At 42.2% G+C, this 24162-nt stretch overlaps 2 protein-coding genes across 2 annotated transcripts; both read right to left on the reverse strand.

Moving 5' to 3' along the window:
* Positions 1–907: 907 nt before the first annotated feature.
* On the reverse strand, positions 908–20200 carry asb14a (ankyrin repeat and SOCS box containing 14a). Its single transcript, XM_029774424.1, has 13 exons — positions 20093–20200; positions 19583–19859; positions 17445–18150; positions 16679–16853; positions 16399–16445; positions 16169–16300; positions 14960–15118; positions 14484–14729; positions 11257–11428; positions 10786–11071; positions 2306–2563; positions 1800–1953; positions 908–1485 (listed from the first exon to the last, which is right to left on the reverse strand). Exons 4-13 carry the CDS (start codon positions 16810–16812, stop codon positions 1313–1315), a joined length of 1761 nt encoding a protein of 586 aa, XP_029630284.1. The 5' UTR covers positions 16813–16853; positions 17445–18150; positions 19583–19859; positions 20093–20200; the 3' UTR covers positions 908–1312.
* A 1499-nt stretch (positions 20201–21699) lies between these two features.
* On the reverse strand, positions 21700–23754 carry LOC115207385 (40S ribosomal protein S23). Its single transcript, XM_029774425.1, has 4 exons — positions 23656–23754; positions 22978–23137; positions 22580–22700; positions 21700–21889 (listed from the first exon to the last, which is right to left on the reverse strand). The coding sequence occupies exons 1-4, from the start codon at positions 23657–23659 to the stop codon at positions 21743–21745; spliced, it is 432 nt and encodes a 143-aa protein (XP_029630285.1). The 5' UTR covers positions 23660–23754; the 3' UTR covers positions 21700–21742.
* Positions 23755–24162: the final 408 nt, after the last annotated feature.

The raw sequence follows: 24162 nt of genomic DNA on the forward strand, positions 1-24162 counted from the left end.
CACCATCCCCTGTGTGGTTACGAAGGTGGGTGGCTCTGTCCGAACAGTCTTGGATGACTTTCTTCCATCTATCTTGTTTCCATGGTTAGGATTATGTTTTTTTTGTTGCAATTTGCAACCAAACAACAGCATAGGTTTAAGAAAAACATTAAGCTTCCTAATTGAAAACATTAAGCTTCCTAACAGCTTCCTAATTGAACCACGTTCAATTAGTCTGGGCGTGGACTCTAGAAGGTGTCGAAAGCATTCTGCAGGGATGTTGGCCCATGTTGACTCCAATGCTTCCCACAGTTATGTCAAGTTGGCTGGATGTCCTTTGGGTGGTGGACCATTCTTGATACACACAGGAAAGTGCTGAGTGTGAAAAACTCAGCAGCGTTGCAGTTCCGGACACAAACCGGTGCGCCTGTGTAACAGTGTAGGTTCCGTCCCTCTCTTCGCCCCAACCCGGGCTCACATCAACAACTGACACCCCACGAAGCATCGTTGCCCATCGCGCCACAAGAGCCACGGCCCTTGCAAAGCAAGGGGAAACCCTACTTCAAGTCTCAGAGCGAGTGACGTCACCGACTGAAACGCTATTAGCGCGCACCACCGCTAACTAACTAGCCATTTCACATCGGTTACACTTGGCACCTACTGCCATACCCGGTTCAAAGGCACTTAAATATTTTGTCTTGCCTATTCATCCTCTGAACGGCACACATACACAATCCATGTCTCAAAGCTTAAAAATCATTATTTAACCTGTCTCCTCCCCTTCATCTACACTGATTGAAGTGGATTTAACAAGTGACATCAATAAGGGATCATAGCTTTCACCTGGTCAGTCTATGGCGTGGAAAGAGTAGGTGTTCTTAATGTTTTACATTGTATGTAGCTCTGATAAATTTTAAGACAATGAAACTTGACAAAAAAAAGAGAGGTTTTATTTTATGCTGAAACACACCAAAAGTCTTCAATCCCCCCTGCCCCACCCTCATTTTTAGGTGAAAAGCAGCAAATTCCACTTGATAACAGTAAACTCTTTTAACCTGATGTGAGTGAGCTCAGCTCGTCTGCCTGACAGACTAATAGCCAGGCTTGAATTACAGTAGAGCTAGGGGGCTATAGGCACAATGAACAAATCATCTTCGATGTGCCCCCCCCCCCCCCAAAAAAAATACTCAAAGATTTCGACATCGGGCACCCTGGCCCTAAGAGACAGCACCCCTGAGAGTAAAAGAACTCTGACTAATAGCATCGCTGAGTCACTGACTAATTGTTAATGTAGGCCTATCTTCTTCGCTCATCCTCCATGTACTTCTTCCTGTCAGCCCACTTGGATCTTCTGGCTGAAGAGATCATATTCCCGGTACAGGATGTAATCTTTGAGCCGGTTGGGTAGAGGCAGGAAATGCCTGAACACTGGGGCCCTGAGACGCAGTCGGCCCAGACAGCTACGGATCTTCAGACGACAGAGATGCTGAAGACAGCGAGCGTTCTCTGTGGGGAGGGATGATGATTATGATGATGATAGACACAGTCAGACACAAGCTAGTCAATTACATAGACTGTCAAGTAGGCCTAGTTCATCAACTATCTGAGTGACATATTTAGGTTCCAGTAATTATAGCCAATAATTAGGGGCCAGATTTTTACCATGGTCAGGTCGCATGCTCAGGAAAAACTCCAGGTCCTCAACATAATCATAGTCATGGACAATCTATGCCTTCTATGAAAACATAACTGTTTTCCCATTGAATGGTTAACAGCACACATGTTTTGTCCACCTAGTTTTGTTTTGTTTATCCACCAACCTTGAACTTTGCAGATATCAGGCCACTGCTTTTGTTCCATCAGGACAGCCTTTAGTTTCGAGCAGAAGGTCACGTGATCGACGTAATCCATCATGATACGCACCACGTGTCCCGAGTGTTCTTTCAACCAGTACACTGAGATAACCTCGCAAAACTGCAAGGAAGCACATAACAGTTTTAGGTAACACTTTACTAAAAGCCTGCAGTTATTACTTAATGCGTTCTAACTTGTTATAAGCATATTAGGAGCCTAACGTTTTAAAGCTAGAATCCTGAATTCAAACGATAAAGTGTATTTGGGGTTCGGATGGGGTACCTAAACTCATGAGACATTTATAAGTTTATTCTTCAAGAATCAATGGGTACATATCATTCATTTACATGTCCAAAAATGGATGTTGCAACTTTATATTCTAGCTTTAAGGAACTAAAGAATAATACTTAGCCACATAACCTGACCAGAGAGAAACCCCTGGACCTATTCACCCTACCAATATCCCCCTTACCATGGAGTCGTTGATGACCGTATTTGTCCAGCCCTCATAGTCATCAGGAACATGGGACGCTTCACCGTAGTTGCACTCGAAGCAGCGTTGGACATCGTAGCCATAGTTACAAAGCAAGCGCAGGACAACCTCGTCCTTCAAGGCGTACTGCAGCGCGGAGGGGAAGTGGGTGGTATTGATGCGGGAGAAGTAGTTGACGTTGGCTCCAAACCTCAGCAGGACGTAGATCATTTCCAGGTTACCCGACCTCAGAGCCACCTGCAGGAGGGGAAAAAAAGTGTGTGTTGCTGTGTGTTGATAAGTGCACCTTTCTTTCATACCTAGGTGAATCCACTACTTTATTACAGTTTTTTTGTGTAACTTTCACAAGTATGTGGTACATTTTCACAATTATATGCACAACAATCAAAACAGATCATCATAATGGTTCATGTTCGAAAACACTAAGAGTATTTTCAATTGACTGAGTACAACAAACACATTCACAAAGGCACATGTTCACTGCACCATATCACTCTTTCAATTTGGATACATATTCAATCAATGTATCTGCTTTTCAAAATGCAATATTAATTATATTTTTGATATGATTTTCTTGTAATTTGTTCACATTCAAAACATTACCCTGAAGAAGGCACAGTGATGTCGAAACATTGGTGTTTTTTTACCCAATAAATTACTGGGAGGTTATTTATATATATATATATGGAGTGTGCGACTCTTTGTTTTCATAGCTTCACCGTTAGTCAGCACCTCTACACTAAATAATTTTCTCTGAGTGTGCACCTGCTCACGCTTTTTATTACACTTGTCATTTGTTAACAATACAATTAATTATCACTTAATAAAACTGCTCAAAACTGATAACTACTGAACCAAAATGATGTAGTGCCTAGTAAACTTACACTACCGTTCAAAAGTTTGCGGTCACTTAGAAATGTCCTTGTTTTTGAATGAAAAGCCAAAAAAATGTGTCCATTAAAATAACATCAAATTTATCATAAATACAGTGTAGACATTGTTAATGTTGTAAATGACTATTGTAGCTGGAAACGGCAGATGTTTTATGGAATATCTACATAGGTGTACAGAGGCCCATTATCAGCAACCATCACTCCTGTGTTCCAATGGCACATTGTGCTAGCTAATCGAAGTTTATCATTTTAAATCATTAGAAAACCATTTTGCAATTATGTTAGCACAGCTGAAAACTGTTGTTCTGATTAAAGAAGCAATAAAACTGTCCTTTAGACTAGTTGAGTATCTGGAGCATCAGCATTTGTGGGTTTGATTACAGGCTCAAATGGCCAGAAACAAAGAACTTTCTTCTGAAACTCGTCAGGTCTATTCTTGTTCTGAGAAATTAAGGCATCGGAAAATATTCAGACCCCTTGACTTTTTCCACATTTTGTTAGGTAACAGCCTTATTCTAAAATGTGTTAAATTGTTTTCCCCCCTCATCAATCTACACACAACACCCCATAATGACAAAGTAAAACATGTTTTTTATAAATTTTTGCAATTTTATATAAAAAAAACCCTGAAATATCGTATTTACATACACTAAGTATTCAGACCCTTTACTCAGTACAACAAGCTTGGTACACCTGTATTTGGGGAGTTTCTCATTCTTCTCTGCAGATCCTCTCAAGCTCTGTCAGGTTGGATGGGGAGCGTTGCTGTACAGCTCTTTTCAGGTCTCTCCAGAGATGTTCGATTGGGTTCAAGTCGGGGCTCTGTCTGGGCCACTCAAGGACATTCAGAGACTTGTCTCGAATCCACTCCTGCGTTTCTTGGCTGAGTGCTTAGGGTCATTGTCCTGTTGGACAAAGGTGAACCTTCGCCCCAGTCTGAGGTCCTGAGCGCTCTGGAGCAGGTTTTCATCAACTCTACTGTACTTTGCTCCGTTCATCTTTGCCTCGATACTGACTATTCCCCAGTCCCTGCCGCTGAAAAACATCCCATAGCATTATGCTGCCACCACCATGCTTCACCGTAGTGATGGTGCCAGGTTTCCTCCAGACGTGACGCTTGGTATTCAGGCCAAAGAGTTCAATCTTTGTTTCATCAGACCAGATAATCTTGTCTCCCATGGTCTGAGAGACTTTAGGTACCTTTTGGCAAACTTATAGCGGGCTGTCATGTACCTTTTACTGAGGAGTGGCTTCCATCTGGCCACGCTACCATAAAGGCCTAATTGGTGAAGTGCTGCAGAGATGGTTGTCCTTCTGGAATGGTCTCCTATCTCCACAGAGGAACTTTCGAGCTCTGTCAGAGTGACCATTGGGTTCTTGGTCACCTATCTGACCAAGGCCCTTTTCCCCCGATTTCTCAGTTTGGCCGGGCGGCCAGCTCTAGCAAGGGTCTTGATGGTTCCAAACTTCTTCCATTTAAGAATGATGGAGGCCATTGTGTTCTTGGGGACCTTTAAAGCTGCAGAAATGTTTTGGTACCCTTCCCCAGATCTGTGCCTCGATACAATCCTGTCTCAGAGCTCTCTGGACAATTCCTTCGACCTCAAGGCTTGGTGTTTGCTGACATGCACTGTCAACTGTGGGACCTTATATAGACAGTTGTGTGTCTTTTGAAATCATGTCCAATCAATTGAATTTACCACAGGTGGACTCCACCTCCATCAAGTTGTAGAAACATCTCAAGGATGATCAATGGAAACAGGATGCACCTGAGCTCAATTTCAAATCTGATAGCAAAGGGTCTAAATATTTACAGTACCAGTCAAAAGTTTGGACACACCTACTCATTCCAGGGTTTTTCTTTATTTTTACTATTTTATACATTGAATAATAGAATAATAGTGAAGACATCAAAACTATGAAATAACATATATGGAATCATATAGTAACCGGGTTCGATCCCGGCCTGTATCACAACCGGCTGTGATCGGGAGTCCCATAGAGCGGCTGACTTTGTTCATCAGTTGAACAGTGTTTCCTCAGACACATTGGTGCGGGTGGGTGTTAAGAAGCGCGGTTAGGCGGGTCATGTTTCGGAGGACGCATGACTCGACCTTCGCCTCCCGAACCTGTTGGGAAGTTGCAGCGATGAGACAAGATCGAAATTGGGGAGGAAAAATAATAATAATAATAATAAAAATATATATTTCACCGTTATTTAACTAGGCAAGTCAGTTAAGAACAAATTCTAACTTACAATGACGGCCTACCAAATGGCAAAAGGCCTCCTGCGGGGACGGGGGCTGGGATAAAAAAAATAATAATAAAAAAAAATATATATAGGACAAAACACACATCATGACAAGAGAGACAACACAACACTACATAAAGAGAGACCTAAGACAACATAGCATGGCAGCAACACATGACAACATGGTAGCAACACAACATTATTGGGCACAGGCAACAGCACAAAGGGCAAGAAGGAAGAGACAGCAATACATCACGCAAAGCAGCCACAACTGTCAGTAAGAGTGTCCATGATTGAGTCTTTGAATGAAGAGATTGAGATAAAACTGTCCAGTTTGAGTGTTTGTTTCAGCTTGTTACAGTCGCTAGCTGCAGCGAACTGAAAAGACGAGCGACTCAGGGATGTGTGTGCTTTGGGGACTTTTAACAGAATGTGACTGGCAGAACGGGTGTTGTGGAGGATGAGGGCTGCAGTAGATATCTCAGGCCTAAGAGGTTTTTATTTATAAGCATCAACCAGTGGGTCTTGCGACGGGTATATAGAGATAACCAGTTTAAATCAAATCAAAGTTTATTTGTCACGTGCGCCGAATACAACAGGTGTAGACCTTACAGTGAAATGCTTACTTACAGGCTCTAACCAATAGTGCGGAAAAAAAGGTATGTTTGTGTGTGTAGGTAAGTAAAGAAATAAAACAACAGTAAAAAGACATTTGAAAATAAGATTAGCAAGGCTATATACAGACGCCGGTTAGTCAGGCTTATTGAGGTAGTATGTACATGTGGGTATGGTTAAAGTGACTATGCATATATGATGAACAGAGAGTAGCAGTAGTGTAAAAAGAGGGGTTGGCGGGTGGTGGGACACAGTGCAGATAGCCCAGTTAGCCAATGTGCGGGTGCACTGGTTGGTCAGGTCAATTGAGGTACATGAATGTATAGTTAAAGTGACTTTGCATATAAGATAAACAAAGAGTAGTGGGGGGGGGCACACAATGCAAATAGTCCGGGTAACCATTTGGTTACCTGTTCAGGAGTCTTATGGCTTGGGGGTAAAAACTGTTGAGAAGCCTTTTTGTCCTCGACTTGGCACTCCGGTACCGCTTGCCATGCGGTAGTAGATAGGACAGTCTATGACTGGGGTGGCTGGGGTCTTTGACAATTTTTAGGACCTTCCTCTGACACCGCCTGGTGTAGAGGTCCTGGATGGCAGGCCGCTTAGCCCCAGTGATGTACTGGGCCGTACGCACTACCCTCTGAAGTGCCTTGTGGGAGGCCGAGCAGTTGCTGTACCAGGCAGTGATGCAACCGGTCAGGATGCTCTCGATGTTGCAGCTGTTGAACCTTTTGAGGATCTCAGGGCCCATGCCAAATCTTTTTAGTTTCCTGAGGGGGAATAGGCTTTGTCGTGCCCTCTTCACGACTTTCTTGGTGTGTTTGGACCATTCTAATTTGTTGTTGATGTGGACACCAAGGAATTTGAAGCTCTCAACCTGCTCCACTACAGCCCCGTCGATGAGAATGGGCACGTGTTCGGTGCTCCTTTTCCTGCAGTCCACAATCATCTCCTTAGTCTTGGTTACGTTAGGTTGTTATTCTGGCACCACCCGGCCAGATCTCTGACCTCCTCCCTGTAGGCTGTCTCGTCGTTGTCAGTGATCAGGCCTACCACTTTTGTGTCGTCAGCAAACTTAATGATGGTGTTGGAGTATTGCCTGGCCATGCAGTCGTGGGTGAACAGGGAGTACGGGGGGGACTGAGCACGCACCTCTGGGGGGCTCCAGTGTTGAGGATCAGCGTGGGAGATGTGTTGCTACCTACCCTCACCACCTGGGGGCGGCCCGTCAGGAAGTCCAGGATCCAGTTGCAGAGGGAGGTGTTTAGTCCCAGGTTCCTTAGCTTAGTGATGAGCTTTCAGGGTACTATGGTGTTGAACGCTGAGCTGTAGTCAATGAATAGCATTCTCACATAGGTGTTCCTTTTGTCCAGTTGGGAAAGGGCAGTGTGGAGTGCAATAGAGATCGCATCACCTGTGGATCTGTTTGGGCGGTATGCAAATTGGAGTGGGTCTAGGGATTCTGGGATAATGGTGTTGTGAGCCATTACCAGCCTTTCAAATCACTTCATGGCTACGTACGTGAGTGCTACGAGTCTGTAGTCATTTAGGCAGCTTGCCTTTGTGTTCTTGGGCACAGGGACTATGGTGGTCTGCTTGAAGCATGTTGGTATTACAGACTCAATCAGGGACATGTTGAAAATGTCAGTGAAGACAACTGCCAGTTGGTCAGCACATGCCCGGAGCACACGTCCTGGTAATCCGTCTGGCCCCGCAGCCTTGTGAATGTTGACCTGTTTAAAGGTCTTACTCATGTCGGCTACGGAGAGCGTGATCACACAGTTGTCCGGAACAGCTGATGCTCTCATGCATGCCTCAGTGTTACTTGCCTCGAAGCGAGCATAGAAGTGATTTAGCTCGTCTGGTAGGCTCGTGTCACTGGGCAGCTCGCAGCTGTGCTTCCCTTTGTAGTCTGTAATAGTTTGCAAGCCCTGCCACATCCGACGAGCGTCGGAGCTGGTGTAGTATGATTCAATCTTAGCCCTGTATTGACGCTTTGCCTGTTTGATGGTTCATCGCAGGGCATAGCGGGATTTCTTGTAAGCTTCCGGGTTAGAGTCCCGCACCTTGAAAGCGGCAGCTCTACTCTTTAGCTCAGTGCAAATGTTGCCTGTAATCCATGGCTTCTGGTTGGGGTATGTACGTACAGTCACTGTGGGGACGACGTCCTCAATGCACTTATTGATAAAGCCAGTGACTGATGTGGTGTATTCCTCAATGTCATCGGAAGAATCCCGGAACATGTTCCAGTCTGTGATAGCAAAACAGTCCTGTAGTTTAGCATCTGCTTCATCTGACCATTTGTTTTATAGACCGAGTCACTGGTGCTTCCTGCTTTAATTTTTGCTTGTAATCAGGAATCAGGAGGATAGAGTTGTGGTCGGATTTACCAAATGGAGGGCGAGGGAGAGCTTTGTACGCGTCTCTGTGTGTGGAGTACAGTTGATCTAGAATTTTTTTTCCCTCTGGTTGCACATTTAACATGTTGATAGAGATTTGGTTGAACTGATTTAAGTTTCCCTGCCTTAAAGTCTCCGGCCACTAGGAGCGCCGCCTCTGGGTCAGTGGTTTCCTGTTTGCTCATTTCCTTATACAGCTGGCTGAGTGCGGTCTTAGTGCCGGCATCTGTCTGCGGTGGTAAATAAACAGCCACGAAAAGTCTCTCTAGGCAAGTAGTGTGGCCTGCAATTTATCACAATATACTCTACTTCAGGCGAGCAAAATCTAGAGACTTCCTTAGATTCCGTGCACCTGCTGTTGTTTACAAATATGCACAGACCGACCCCCCCCCTCGTCTTACCGGAGTGTGCTGTTCTATCCTGCCGGTGCAGCGTGAATCCCGCTAGCTGAATATCCATGTTGTCATTCAGCCACGATTCCATGAAACATAGGATATTACAGTTTTTGATGTCCCGTTGGTAGGATATTCGTGATCGTACCTCGTCTAGTTTATTGTCCAATGATTGCACGTTGGCGAGTAATATTGACGGTAACGGCAGCTTTCCTAGTTGCCTTCTGCGGGTCCGGACGAGGCATCCGGCTCTTCTTCCTCTGCGTCGCTTCCTTTTGCGAATAATTGGGATGTCTGCCCTGTGGGGTGTTTGGAGAATATCGTGTGAGTCCTGCTTACTGCTGCTGTTGTTGTTGTTGTTGAAAGAATCTTCGTCTAATCCGAGGTGAGTGATCTTTGTCCTGATATCTATAAGCTCTTTTCTGCCGTAAGATATGGTTGCAGAAACATTATGTACAAAATAATTTACAAATATCGCGAAAAAAAACACATAATTGGTTAGGAGACCGTAAAACGGCAGCCATCTCCTCCGGCGCCATTTTGTTGTTTACAGAGGAGTACAGAGCGCAGTGATGTGTCCTATAAGGAGCATTGGTGGCAAATCTGATGGCCGAATGGTAAAGAACATCTAGCTGCTCGAGAGCACCCTTACCTGCCGATCTATAAATTACATCTCCGTAATCTAGCATGGGTAGGATGGTCATCTGAATCGGGGTTAGTTTGGCAGCTGGGGTGAAAGAGGAGCGATTATGATAGAGGAAACCAAGTCTAGATTTAACTTTAGCCTGCAGCTTTGATATGTGCTGAGAAAAGGACAGTGTATCGTAAGAATATGTCTGTAACGTAACAATAATGTGGAAAAGGTAAAGGGGTCTGAATACTTGTCCGAAGGCACTGTATATGGATGTGGCTGTAAATATTACATCATCATTCTCCATCAGCCAGTGTGCTTTAATAGGACAAAGTGGGAAGAGTCACTATGTTCTACCATTTGTAATTATAGTGTAGCGTACACAATGCACTGCTGAAATACCTGGGTTGTACATATAACAATATATTCCACTCATTATGTGAATTACATTGACAGGTGATACTGTATCAGTCGACAAAGTCATGTAGAAAAGGTGATCTTGTATAATGTCGCATGGGGCAGAAATGGCATACAACACGTGCTACATTTTTACAGGAGCCAACTACTTCACAATATCCCTATTTCTGATGATTTACCCTGAGTATGTACTGTATAAAGATAATGAAACTGTAAGACTGACATATTTCTCAACTTGCTCATAACCTGCCATTCGACAGAAATTATACTTTCTTTTGATTACATGTCAAGTTTTTGTTAAATAATGTATGGAAAATGATATTTACCATCTACTAATGTTTCTATTCAGCACGTCAAAAAGAGAAGTTTAGACATTTGTATCTTGTATTTTTTGCTATTGGATTAAATGGTAGTTAAAATGACTAAATGGTGAGCTTGTCATTATCTGATGTATTGGGGACTAAACAAAAAATGCTCATGGTATTTCACAGAAAACTTAAGATTTTGCATGAATGACTCAGGGGTGAAAGATGTGTGAAACCCCAATCAATGCACAATCAAAGGTTCTGAATATAAGATAGGGGAAATTACAAGTGTTATCAGTTTAGTACTTAAGAGTTTTTAAAACTTACCACTTACATCTGAAAAATGTGCTAAATTGATTGAGAAAAACGAGTTTCTGCGTGTTGACGTCATCAGGGTATTTGACAAAAAGCCACGAGGGCCGTTTTCAAAAAGTGTCTCAGAGTAGGAGTGCTGATCTAGGATCAGGTTTCCCTTGTCCATATAATCTTATCCATTATGATCTAAAATCCTAGATCAGCATTCCTACTCTAAGACTTTGTGAATATGAGGCCTGACCTGTAGGCACTTGACAGGGTCCTGGTTGGGCATGGCCCCAGCCTCCAGCAGCAGCTTGGCCGAGGGGACATCATCGTTGGACACAGCAAAGTACAGGGCAGACTTCCGCTGGTCGTCGTAGTTACGTCGGACCCAGGGGTGCAACATGTAGTTAGGGTCATAGCCTGCCTTCAGCAGGGCCTTTAGACACTTTGTGTGACCACCAGCAGCTGCAGAGTGTAAGGGGCTCATTCCACTCTCATACACTGCGTCACAGGTCGTCACAGGCATCAGGATCTTCAGAGCTCTGAGTGAGTGAGTGAGTGAGTGAGTGAGTGAGTGAGTGAGAAAGAGAGAAAGGGAGAAAGAGAGAAATAGAGAGAGAGAGAGAGAGAGAGAAAGGCCAACTGAGCTCTGAAATATGATTGTGATTTCTAATCACTAAACTCAGATCTGTGACAAGGTTAAAGGTGCAGTACCGGTGCCACCTACTGTAAATGGCCCCTGTGGGAGACTCTGTGGATGGGGAGGTGTCCGGTGTGTTTGGGGACATTGGCATCAGCTCCATACTCCAACAGCAGAGAGATAATCTCAGGGTTGCCAGAGGCAGATGCCTCAAATAGGATTGTGGCATAATCCTGGGCCATAGACTCCACGTTGGCCCCTGATACAAACAGCAAACAACAACAAATCTGTAATGCTTGTACAGAGCAACAAAAACAAAGTCCATGACATACAAAAACGAGTTGATGCCAATTATACGCCCTTATATAGGCCCAAGTCATAAGATACAGCATGTGCTTGTGTAACAGGTATGACCTATCTGCATGCCAACTAAATTAAGCATTTTTATTGGTTAATTGACAGATCATGTGATTTCAACCTCCTGTTTTGTGTTTCCTGGCGGCTTCCCACAGGGGGTGATGCAGTGCAGAGGCGTGATGGACCCTATGCAGACTATGATGATTTTGTTGATGAAATGGTCACGGGTTTGAGCTGAACGTTTAATATGAGAATAAGTAGTATGGATGCCTGCCTGCTGGGCTGCACCCTTTCCTGTGCCACTTCCTGTGCCCCTTCCTGTGGCCCTTCCTGTTGCCCTTTTGATTTCTTTGGTTTGTTGGTATGTTTTGCATGATTTTAACTAGACTGGTTTTAAGAGTAAAAAGTAAGTGAAAATGATATTTATGGGGAAAAAGTAATTGAACAGAAATGAGAAACTGGAATGTGTTTAACACAAAATAACGGAAAAACATGCCTTAAAGGGGCAATCTGCAGTTGCTACATCTGATATGTACACCATTGATTCTTGAAGAACATAATTTAGAAATGCCTCCTGAGCTTAGTTCAACAATTGTACCACATCAGAACCAAAATATATGCTTGCTTTACTCCAATATGTGTAAACAAAGTAAATGTAAACAAACACTGTATAGCCTCATCTCAAAATGTGGTTAAAATGATATCACTTTGATAAAATTTCCACAGCCACTCCCTCAGCTTTTTACTAAAACAGGGGTGGGGATAGGCTTTGTTATTAGATCCACCGCAGATTGCCACTTTAAGAAAATAAATGTCCCTTTTGTTGTCTGCCTCTTCTTCACTCTGCCTGCTCAACCCAGACATAGGACCTGTCACTTTTCCACCTTGTGACACAGGGACATTAATACAGTACAAGTAAAATAATCTAATTGAGCCAAGTGTTCCCAAACGTTTTCACTTGGGGAACATCGTCTATTTCTATGGGCAGAAGCACTGTTCATGACACAAACTGTTCACACCCCTCTTGTTGGTGGAGAGAATTTTGCAGATGTATAGCTTATTTCATGCAATTCTACACATTTTATCATGGGGTGCAAAGAAAATGTTGCCGTTTTAGAGCACATTTTCTTGCAATTCTATACATTTTGCCATGTCAAATGTGTATTCGTGATATTTGAGTGACAAAAAAATTACAACAATATCTATGGGCTAAAAAAATTAAATAAAAAAAAACGTTAGCTGACATGGGCTAGTTGATCTGGACATTTCTGACCAGTTATAAATATCTCTCTAAGTTATGCAATGACTAACATGACAAGAGGAATTGATGATGAACTACCCAATTTCTAAATTATATACATGTACAGTACCAGTCAAAAGTTTGGACACACCTACTCATTCAAGGGATTTTCTTTATTTTTACTATTTTCTACATTGTAGAATAATAGTGAAGACATCAAAAACTATGAAATAACACACATGGAATCATGTAGTAAACAAAAAAGTGTTAAACAAATCTAAATATATTTGAGATTTGAGATTCTTCAAAGTAGACACCCTTTGCCTTGATGACAGCGTTGCACACTCTTGGCATTCTCTCAACCAGCTTCACCTGGAATGCTTTTCCAACGGTCTTGAAGGAGTTCCCACATATGCTGAGCACTTACTGGCTGCTTTTCCTTCACTCTGCGGTCCAACTCATCCCAAACCATCTCAATTGGGTTGAGGTCGGGTGATTGTGGAGGCAAGGTCATCTGATGCAGCACTCCCTCACTCTCCTTCTTGGTCAAATAGCCCTTACACAGCCTGGAGGTGTGGGATGGCGTATCGCTGCAAAATGCTGTGGTAGCCATGCTGGTTAAGTGTGCCTTGAATTCTAAATAAATCCCAGACAGTGTCACCAGCAAAGCACACCCACACCTCCTCTTCCATGCTTCACGGTGGGAACCACACATGCGGAGATCATCCGTTCACCTACTCTGTGTCTCACAAGGCATGGCGGTTGGAACAAAAATCTCAAATTTGGAATCATCAGACCAAAGGACAGATTTCCACCGGTCTAATGTCCATTGCTTGTATTTCTTGGCCCAAGCAATACTCTTCTTATTATTGGTGTCCGTTAGTAGTGGTTTCTTTGTAGCAGTTCGACCATGAAGGCCTGATTCATGCAGTCTCTTCTGAACAGTTGATATTGAGATGTGTCTGTTACTTGAACTCTGTAAAGCAGAGGCTGCTATTTCTGAGGCTGATAACTCTAATGAACTTATCCTCTGCAGCAGAGGTAACTCTGGGTCTTCCTTTCCTGTGGCGGGCCTCATGAGAGACTGTTTCATCATAGCTCTTCACGTTTTTTTCAACTTCACTTGAAGAAAAGTTCTTGAAATTTTCCGGATTGACCGACCTTCATGTCTTAAAGTAATGATGGACTGTCGTTTCTCTTTGCTTATTTGAGCTGTTCTTGACATAATATGGACTTGGTATTTTACCAAATAGGGCTATCTTCTGTATACCACCTCTACCTTGTCACAACACAACTGATTGGCTCGAACGCATTAAGAAGGAAAGACATTTCACAAATTAACTTTTAACAAAGCATCCCTTATTATTGAAATGCAATCCAGGTGACTACCTCATGAAGCTGGTTGAGAGAATGCCAAGAGGGTGCAAAGCTGTCATCAAGGCAAAGGGTGGCTACTTTGAAGAATCTAAAATATATTTTGATTTGTTTAACACTTTTTTGGTTACTACATGTTTCCATATGTGTTATTTCATAGTTTTGATGTCTTCACTATTATTCTACAATGTAGAAAATAGTAAAAATAAAGAAAAACCCTTGAATGAGTAGGTGTGTCCAAACTTTTGACTGGTACTGTATATACATATAATTATATAATTTTGTGGGGAGGGGACCCAGGCGCACCCCACAGTTTAGGAACCACTGACATAGGCTACTGTACCTTTCTGGACGAGGGCTTGGACTACCTTCACATGCCCACACTGAGCGGCAAGGGCCAGGGGCGTGAGCCCATAGTCGGACCTGGCGTCTGGGTTGGCCCCAGACCTGAGAAGCAGCTCCACAAAGTCCTCCCGTCCCAGCTTGGCAGCCTCATGGAGGGGGGTCCTGCTGTGACATCCCTCCAGGTTCACATTGCTACCGAACCCCAGTAGGAGCTTGGCCAGGTCCAGACGATCGTTTCTGATAGCTGTTGGATGGAAGGAGAGAAGTGGGATAGGTCTGTAATGATCATACATGTCCTAGAGTTCTTCTCATTGTCAGGACTACATAGGCTTACATTTGGACTGTCTATTGTTCTGTCAGCTCTACATTCAGTTATTCCCATAACCAAATCTCATGTGAGCTGGAGTCTGTCACGAGAGACTAACCTTCAGTATTTTTGAGTGTATTAATAACAGAGGATGCAGACAGGTTTACCTATAACTAGCGGTGAGTCCTCTTCGTCATCCTGGCAGTCAGAACTGGAATGGTTCTGTAGCAGAAAGGTGGCGTTCTCTATCAGACCTTGCTCCACCGCCAGGAACAGAGGTGTCTTTCCCCGGTCGGTCCGACATTGCACTGCATTTTGACTCGACGCTGAGCAAGGCGTACATCAAGTCAGTCTTATGATCTATCATTATACTTTAAATATTATTTTGTCATTGAAAGGAAACGTGAACTCATGTTCACATTTGACTATAGTGAACAAAAATATAAATGCAACATGTAAAGTGCTGGTCCCATATTTAATGAGTTGAAATAAAAATCACAGAAATGTTCCATACGCAAAAAAAGCTTTTCTCCCAAATTTTCTGCACAAATTTGTTTTACATCCCTGTTTGTGAGCATTTCTCCTTTGCCAACATAATCCATCCACCTGACAGGTGTGACATATCAAGAAGCTGCTTAAACAGCATGATCATTACACAGGTGCATCTTGTGCTGGGGACAATAAAAGGCCACTCTAAAATGTGCAATTTTTGTCACCCAACACAATGCCACAGATGTCTCACATTTTGAGGGAGGGTGCAATTGGCATGCTGACTGTAGGAATGTCCATCAGAGCTGTTGCCAGAGAATTTAATGTTAATTTCTCTACCATAATCCGCCTCCAACATTGTTTTAGAGAAATTGGCAGTACGTCCAACCGGCCTCAGAGCTGCTGACCACGTGTAACCACGCCAGCCCAGGACCTCTACATCCGGCTTCTTCACCTGCGGGGTCGTATGAGGAGGGGGTGGTGAGGAGTATTTCTGTCTCAATAAAGCCCTTTGTGTGGGAGAAAACTAATTCTGATTGGCTGGGCCTGGCTCCCCAGTGGCTCACAAGTGGGTGGGCCTATTTCCTCCCAGGCCCACTCATGGCTGCACCCTTGCCCAGTCATGTGAAATCCATAGATTAGGCCTAATGAATTTATTTCAATTGACTGATTTCTTTATATTAACTTTAACTCAGTAACAACTTAGAAATTGTTGCATGTTGCATTTATATTTTGTCTCAGTGTACTTTCGAGCTTTGAAAACATCGGACAAACTTTTATTTTGGTGTTTAATGTCCCTTTGATTGTTTGTATCTTCTCGAAACAATGCATGATTTAATTGACCCTTGTGTGTAGGGATGTACTAGACGAGACAAAGATATACAAACCTGCAAAGGTGACCTCTAGAATATTTTGGTTCTTCTGACTAACGGCCTCATGTAGGGGGATCCAGCCTCTGTTGTCCACTTCAGAGAAAGCACTCTGGCTGACAGACAGCTGGCGGAGAGCTGCTTCATCACCTGGCAACAAACCAGGAAGCAGAGAGGATTATCAAGGAGACACTGTTATGGAGACACAGTAAATAACCAATAGTGCAGAACCGGCACTCACTACTCACCTTTTCTTATGGCGGAGAAGATTTTTACATTATCTGTTATATCTTGACTGTGGAAAGAAAAAAGTCACACCATAAAAGCTGTGCCACCATCCTCATGATGAGGGTGTGAGTTCCAGATACAGACTTTATAATTTAGAACCTCTTTATAATGTCTGGAGAAGTGTTTACAATCTCAGGACCAACATAACATGTATCACTATCCTACTATCTGGGCAGACCTGTGTATCTGTGTCTGGTGTGCTTCTAAAGGTTCACAAGGGTGAAGCAAGAAGCTGTGTACCTGCACTCATCCCCTAGGATGGAATCCCGTGATTCAATCTGCTTGTTACATTCCAGAAGACTCTGTTCAATCATGTATTGAGTGTCCACATCCTCATAGTCGTCCCCTTCATTTCCTAGTTCGTCAAAGTGCATGTCCAGGCCTCTTGCAGTCTCTCTAGTGGGGATCTCTCCAGCTAAACTCAACAAGACAAACTATCACCTGGCATGACCTATGGCCTATAGCATGGCATGCATGTGACAGGCCCATCCCTTCACAATCAATCAACCATGTTTACATTGTTTACTATGCCTAACAATACTCTTAGTTGGTTTGGTGGATATGCCCAATAATTTACACAGACTCATTTAATTTGGCATGTTGCATCATGTGTAACAAAATAACAGGTATCCAGGTCAAAATATTCATAAACGCATCCATGCAAACACATAAGTCATGAGTCACAACCCCTTGTGATACGTCAAGCATGCATGTGTTTAACGACCCATGGCGCAGGAAATGGCAGGTTTCAAATGTTCCATTTTAAGGACGCATTTGTAATGACATGTAATAGTGTTTCAATCTTAATCTAATTAAGGACTGTAGGTCTATAGCTAACAATCTCATGGATTTTAGAATTCTTCACTTTTTCTTTACATATTGAAGAGAAAAGCCCCTTACAGTAGACATTTAGTGTAGGCCTACATGACTCATTTATATTAACTTTTCATATGATCTAACACACCAAGACTAGGTTTATACTATGTTGCAGTTTGTTTTCTTTTACCTTTCGTAATCAAGCTGTAATGTGGCTATGGCGTCCTTCGTGGTTTCAAGGGGATCAGTTTTTCTCCATTCTGGGGCTATTTATACCTCCCCTGCTATAAATACCTGATCATGAGACAGACCAGCGACCAGGGTTTCTCTGTACCTCTGGCACACTGAACGACACTCACTGACACACTTTTCCTGCTCCTGCATGTTTCTTCTGATAGACACAAACAGATGCACATTTACGGAATTCATGCTTTTATAAAGATCATAGATTAGAGCAAGTAAATAAGAAAGAGATGCATGAAAGACTATTTGCATGAACATTCTTCTTTTAAGATTCACAATTGAACAGTTTACAGTTTTGAAAGCGGAAAGAATGCATGCAATACCTTCTAAGTGAATTCTCAGTGCATTATTTTAAATAAGACAATTGAATCACCACCCATACTTATGTGATAACGTCCAGTGTAATGAAGTGTCTGTCCATCATTATTCACCGACAGCATCATCCAGGAAGAGTGTTATCATTAACTGTTTCTCTGTACTACTCCAGTTGTTTGAAGGTCACCAGACTTCCGCCTGTGGAGAGGATGGATGGGTTGCTGCCCTGCCCAGGCTGCTGGATTCCTGTCACTCACTATCACCCATCTCTCATCACTCACCAGACACCTCCACTGAAGTGATTCAATGTTATCCTCTCTGCCTCCTCTGAAGGAATGCTGTGAGAAAAGAGAACCGTGAGATCACTCTTGGCAACAACCACAATCTCTCTTATTGAACCTGATAACCTTATAGGAAGTTAGGCTAAGTGGATGTACTGGTACTTCCTGTATATAGGTCCATTCTTGTGTCTTTTATTTTATTCCTTGTGTGTTACTATTTTATTTTTAAACTCTGCATTGTTGGTAAGGGCTCGAAACCAAGCATTTCACGATAAAGTCTACACCAGTTGTATTTGCCGCATGCGACAAATGACATTGATTTGATTTAAAGCTCTCAAATGATTTACACAAAATATGACAATTTAGTATTTAAAATAGAGACTTCATGTAGTGTATTCAGTTTTAGTACTTTTCCATAATTCAATGTTACTTTAGTTGACGGTTTCCATGTATCTGACCCTCACCTCCACTAGGTGGAAATAACGTTTACATGCACATTAATAATTCAAAATTAAACTGATTATGTCAGTAGGCAGAGTACAGCAATAGTCATGTAAACACTTTACTCTGCTTATCTTAATCTGCGTAAGGTCAAAAGTCTAAGTAAGCATACGCTTATTAGATCACCTGGTTTTCTGAGCAATCTTTTTAAGCATTTAGGACATGTAGATAGCTTAATCTGCGTTCCTAGCTGTGTATTTGATCTGCACATGGGCACGAGTGACATAAAAACCGAAAATATGCATTTTATTTATAGTTTTAACATACAAACTTTATGTCGCAAAAATAACATGTTGACTTTGGAAGAACGTTTATTTTGATTGCCATTCTTCTGCATGTGTCCATGTACACTGAACAAAAATGTAAACGCAACATGTAAAGTGTTGGTCCCGTGTTTCATGAGCTGAAATAAAAATATCCCAGAAATGTTCCATATGCAGAAAAAGCTTAATTTTCTCAAAATATGAAGACGCTGATTAAACAGCATTATCATTACACAGGTGGATCTTGTGCTGGGGACAATAAAAGGCCACTCTTGTGCAGTTGTCACACAACACAATGCCACAGATGTCTCAAGTTTTGAGTGAGCGTGCAATTGGCATGCTGACTGCAGGAATGTCCACCAGAGCAGTTGCCAGAGGATGGGCCTGGCTCCCCAGTGGCACACAAGTGGGTGGGCCTATTTCCTCCCAGGCCCACCCATGGCTGCGCCCTTGCCCAGTCATGTGAAATCCATAAATTAGGCCTAATGAATTTATTTCAATTGACTGATTTCTTTATATTAACTTTAACTCAGTAACAACTTTGAAATTGTTGCATGTTGCATTTATATCTTGGTTCAGTGTACTTTCGAGCTTTGAAAACATCGGACAAACTTTTATTTTGGTGTTTAACGTCCCTTTGATTGTTTGTATCTTCTCGAAACAATGCATGATTTAATTGACCCTTGTGTGTAGGGATGTACTAGACGAGACAAAGATATACAAACCTGCAAAGGTGACCTCTAGAATATTTTGGTTCTTCTGACTAACGGCCTCATGTAGGGGGATCCAGCCTCTGTTGTCCACTTCAGAGAAAGCACTCTGGCTGACAGACAGCTGGTGGAGAGCTGCTTCATCACCTGGCAACAAACCAGGAAGCAGAGAGGATTATCAAGGAGACACTGTTATGGAGACACAGTAAATAACCAATAGTGCAGAACCGGCACTCACTACTCACCTTTTCTTATGGCGGAGAAGATTTTTACATTATTTGTTATATCTTGACTGTGGAAAGAAAAAAGTCACACCATAAAAGCTGTGCCACCATCCTCATGATGAGGGTGTGAGTTCCAGATACAGACTTTATAATTTAGAACCTCTTTATAATGTCTGGAGAAGTGTTTACAATCTCAGGACCAACATAACATGTATCACTATCCTACTATCTGGGCAGACCTGTGTATCTGTGTCTGGTGTGCTTCTAAAGGTTCACAAGGGTGAAGCAAGAAGCTGTGTACCTGCACTCATCCCCTAGGATGGAATCCCGCGATTCAATCTGCTTGTTACATTCCAGAAGACTCTGTTCAATCATGTATTGATTATGCAGAAAAAGCGTAATTTTCTCAAAATATGAAGACGCTGATTAAACAGCATTATCATTACACAGGTGGATCTTGTGCTGGAAACAAAAGGCCACTCTTGTGCAGTTGTCACACAACACAATGCCACAGATGTCTCAAGTTTTTAAATTTCAATTGACTGATGTCCTTATATGAACTGTAACTCTGTAAAATCATGGAAATTGTCACATTGCATTTATATTTTTGTTCAGTATAAAAAGGATTAGGGAAAGTACAGATTCTCACAACATAAGAATGATCTGACAGCATGTTTTCTGTCTGTGACAAAGTACTAAATGAAATGAAAGAATTTCCCCACTGAATTATAATTTCAGCAGCAGCTGACCACGAGTCCACGTGATCTTTTCTATTCAAACTGTCCATTTCATATCCTTTCTATTACCCCCAAACATGTCACTTTCATAATCTGCAGCAAATCCTCTTCCAACCCAACACCAATTAATTAGTCATTCAGGTTAACACTGCATGTCTCAATATATATCTAGACTATTGGACATTGCATCACACACATCAAAATGTAATCCTATTAATAATGGGGATGAAAGAATATTACATTCTGGAAGATGGAATTTGTATCATTGTGGAAAATGTCCTAAGATCCTTCTTGCCATATTCAACGGTCTGATCCTTCAAGCTCAAGACTAAAATAGTTATTAAAACAAAGGCTCCGGCCATCTATGCTCCCACCTTTGAAATCAATCGCTACAGCACGCCACACCAAAACAAGGATCACAATCTGTTGGGACAGCTTTTCTACTGGTTAAAAAGTACTGTAAATTATATGTTGACAGGTGTGGCTAAATTTGGGCAAGTGTATGAGGAAATGAGATGCACCAACCATGGTTGAGAAAAATAAGACATTGTCTCTTATTGGCAGCTGTCTGACATCCATGCCTGTAAGTTCCAGATGATTCCACGGCATGAAATACGTCCTCTTCATTACCGGAGGGGTACATGTGACATGTCAGTGAGGCAAAACTTGACTGAAGATGAAATGCATCTACTCTACGACCAATCAAGACACCCAATTACAATCCCTCTAACAAGCTATAAATAAAACAGCAAATGGAACAAGTGGAGATGTAATTGCCAGAACAGGCAGCTTGGGTAGAGCTGAACACATCGACACCACTGATGCTCTGCTGGCACGATCACGCGCTAATGTCTTGAGGACATTAACTTGATTAAAAAAAAGAAATCGCTTGAGTTGTCATTCTAATAGTCAACCTGGACATGTAGAAGTGAATCAGAGAAGACCCTCAGATCAGGAACCAGGATGGGAAACTTCAGTCCTCTGGGGCCAGGATGTCAGCTGATTCTTTCAATGGCGCACACACACACACACTACACCTGGTATCCCAGGTCTAAATCACATGGTGATTTGGAAAAGGAACAAAAAACAACATACACGTCCGAGGACCACCAGAGTTGCCCATCTCTGCAACATAATATCAAAATTACAACAAAATGCTCAACAAACCGACTGATATTGTGAAAACATTTTATTGATTTCCCCATCAGAACTGTCTAAGATCTGGGTCTCTCCTTCTTGCCTTTGTAGAGGGCCAGCAGGGAGACATTAGCCACCTTGACCACCTTAAAACGTACACCAGGGATATCCCCAACGGCGTGTCCCTTACGACCGAATCCTGCCACCAGAACCTCGTCATTTTCCTGAAAGACCAAGGGAAACAAGCTGAATACACATGACAAAATGCATCATTGAAAAATGTCAAAATTATATATATATATAAAATAATTTCTCATTTTTTTCCAATGATGCATATAAATAAATATATACACATGCATACATATACACACACATTATTTTCTTAGATTATTCAGGGATCTATGCTGATGTGTTTTTACAAGGAGCACGTGCGCCTAAATTGAAAAAAATGCATGTACAAAGTAATAGGCGCACAATGGAAAATAGTTGAGGTATCAAATCACATTTTATTGCTGCATACACATGCTTGTGTTCCTTGCTCAAACTGTGCAAAAATATCTAACAGACAATACACACAAATCTAAAAAGTAGAATGGAATTAAGAAATAACGCAATATTAGGATTAAAGCTAGAATCTTAACAGTTTTCTAAGCGTACTGGTGCTTCTAAATTCAAAATATACAGGCTGCACATCAAATACTTAGGCTCATTTGATCTCACTGTAGACAGCCCTGTTATTTATGGGGAGTCTTGCATTTGTTAGTGGATATCAGGTGCAGTTTACACACTAAACTGCATCCATCAGACCCTAACACAGTGGATGTAAATAAAAATGTTAAAGTAGTTGAATTTCAAAAAAAAAAACACTATGTTGGAAAAATGCTTGGGTGCCAGGCTGACTAGTTAACTCTTACCTCGATGAAGTTCAAGCAACCATCATTGGGGACAAAGGCGGTGATCTTCTTGCCGTTCTTGATGAGCTGGACCCTGACACACTTCCTAATGGCGGAGTTGGGTTGCTTAGCTTCAACACCACTGTAAAACAGGGATAGAAACATTTGGAACTGGCATAGTGGATAACATGTCATTACACATTATTGATATTCAGAGAAGACATTAGGGCATGTATTAATGTGTCCCAGAGTAGCAGTGCTGCTGAACTAGAATCTGTTTTGGCTTTCAGATTATTCTGAAAATAAGATTAAATGGACAGGGGGAGGGCTGAAACCGTATCTGCACTCCAAACAAGACACTTTCTCAATACGGGCCCTGATCATTAGTGAGGATATCAGAGGAGTTGTGATGTACTTACACTTTCTCAAGTACAATTCCCTTGGCGTGGGAAGCGCCTCCGAAGGGGTTAGCCTTCAGGGCAGTGCCGAGATGGGCCTTTTTGTACTGCTTATCGTGCCATCTCTGTTCACGACGGTGGTTACGCAGCTTCCTGGCTGTACGCAGACCACGACACTTTCCTGAAGGGATACAAAGTAAATAGTTAAGTGGTAGTTAGCTAGCTTTTCACTTAATAGTATTGTCCAACAAAACATTGTTTGGTCAGTCAGCCAACTACCGGTATCTACAGAAGATTATCCGGACATGAACACCTCATCAAATGCGGTTAGCACTGTAGCAGTTAGCTAACAATTAAGTTAATTGGAAAATAATTTAGTTACATTTAACCAAATTGCTTATGCAGAGTGCACATCCATTTCAATAACTTTGTAACCCAAACTCTGGTAACTGGCTACATAAATGTTTGGTGACTGAAAAGGAAGCCCTGGCCAGCACTGACGGCATGTTATGGCCGTCTCCACGTTGCGAAGATCGCGCTAGTTGGCTGGTGGTACATTTCAGAATATGTCTAGAAATACATCCTGTTCTGCCACGATAATAACGAAAAGGGTAAGAATACATTCAAATTCCATGTCAATATAGAAAAGACACTGATAGATTTTGTAACCGTTCCGTTAAAAATAGAAAATGATCGTACCCATGTTTGCAGATTACGAACCCAGGCTAGAAAGAAAGAAGACCAGAATCCTCCGCGGCAACGTCTCCTCGCAGGACCCCAGAGGTGGATACTAACATGCCTGTTTGGCGTTGTATTCTCTCGGTAAATTTAGCGTATTTTAAATGTAGCTACATTTAAATAAACATTATTAAAATAACACAATTTAGGGAAATAGCACATGTGCCCTATTTGGATAGCTTTTTAATATAAGGTCTATATAATATTGAGATGTGTACGTGCCTGATTCAAAATGCGACAAATCATTAGTCAAAACGAGTCTGAAGAGACATTCTTCTTCTTCGATGGGATTTAACGGCGGTTGGCATTAAATGTTAATGGTACATTACAGCCACCAGCTGGACCGGGTATTGAATAAGAAACAAACATAAACACATTTCGGGAAAGGGGGTAAACAACATCATACAAAATAAAACATGTAAACAAAAAATAAATAAACATCACACTTCTTCAATCACAGTCCCCTCC

The sequence above is a fragment of the Salmo trutta genome, chromosome 14, assembly GCF_901001165.1.
Source record: "Salmo trutta chromosome 14, fSalTru1.1, whole genome shotgun sequence".
NCBI classification, from domain to species: domain Eukaryota; kingdom Metazoa; phylum Chordata; class Actinopteri; order Salmoniformes; family Salmonidae; genus Salmo; species Salmo trutta.

Coding starts and splice junctions, on each gene's coding strand:
- asb14a (XM_029774424.1), bottom strand. CDS start 16,812: ATGCACTTTGACGAACTAGGAAATGAAGGGGACGACTATGAGGATGTG. Junction 16,301..16,398: donor CTTCTCCGCCATAAGAAAAG/GTGAGTAGTGAG, acceptor GTTTGTTGCCAG/GTGATGAAGCAGCTCTCCGC. Junction 1,486..1,799: donor TGATATCTGCAAAGTTCAAG/GTTGGTGGATAA, acceptor CCCTCCCCACAG/AGAACGCTCGCTGTCTTCAG.
- LOC115207385 (XM_029774425.1), bottom strand. Junction 22,701..22,977: donor GGAATTGTACTTGAGAAAGT/GTAAGTACATCA, acceptor CCTGTTTTACAG/TGGTGTTGAAGCTAAGCAAC. Junction 21,890..22,579: donor GTTGCTTGAACTTCATCGAG/GTAAGAGTTAAC, acceptor TTGGTCTTTCAG/GAAAATGACGAGGTTCTGGT.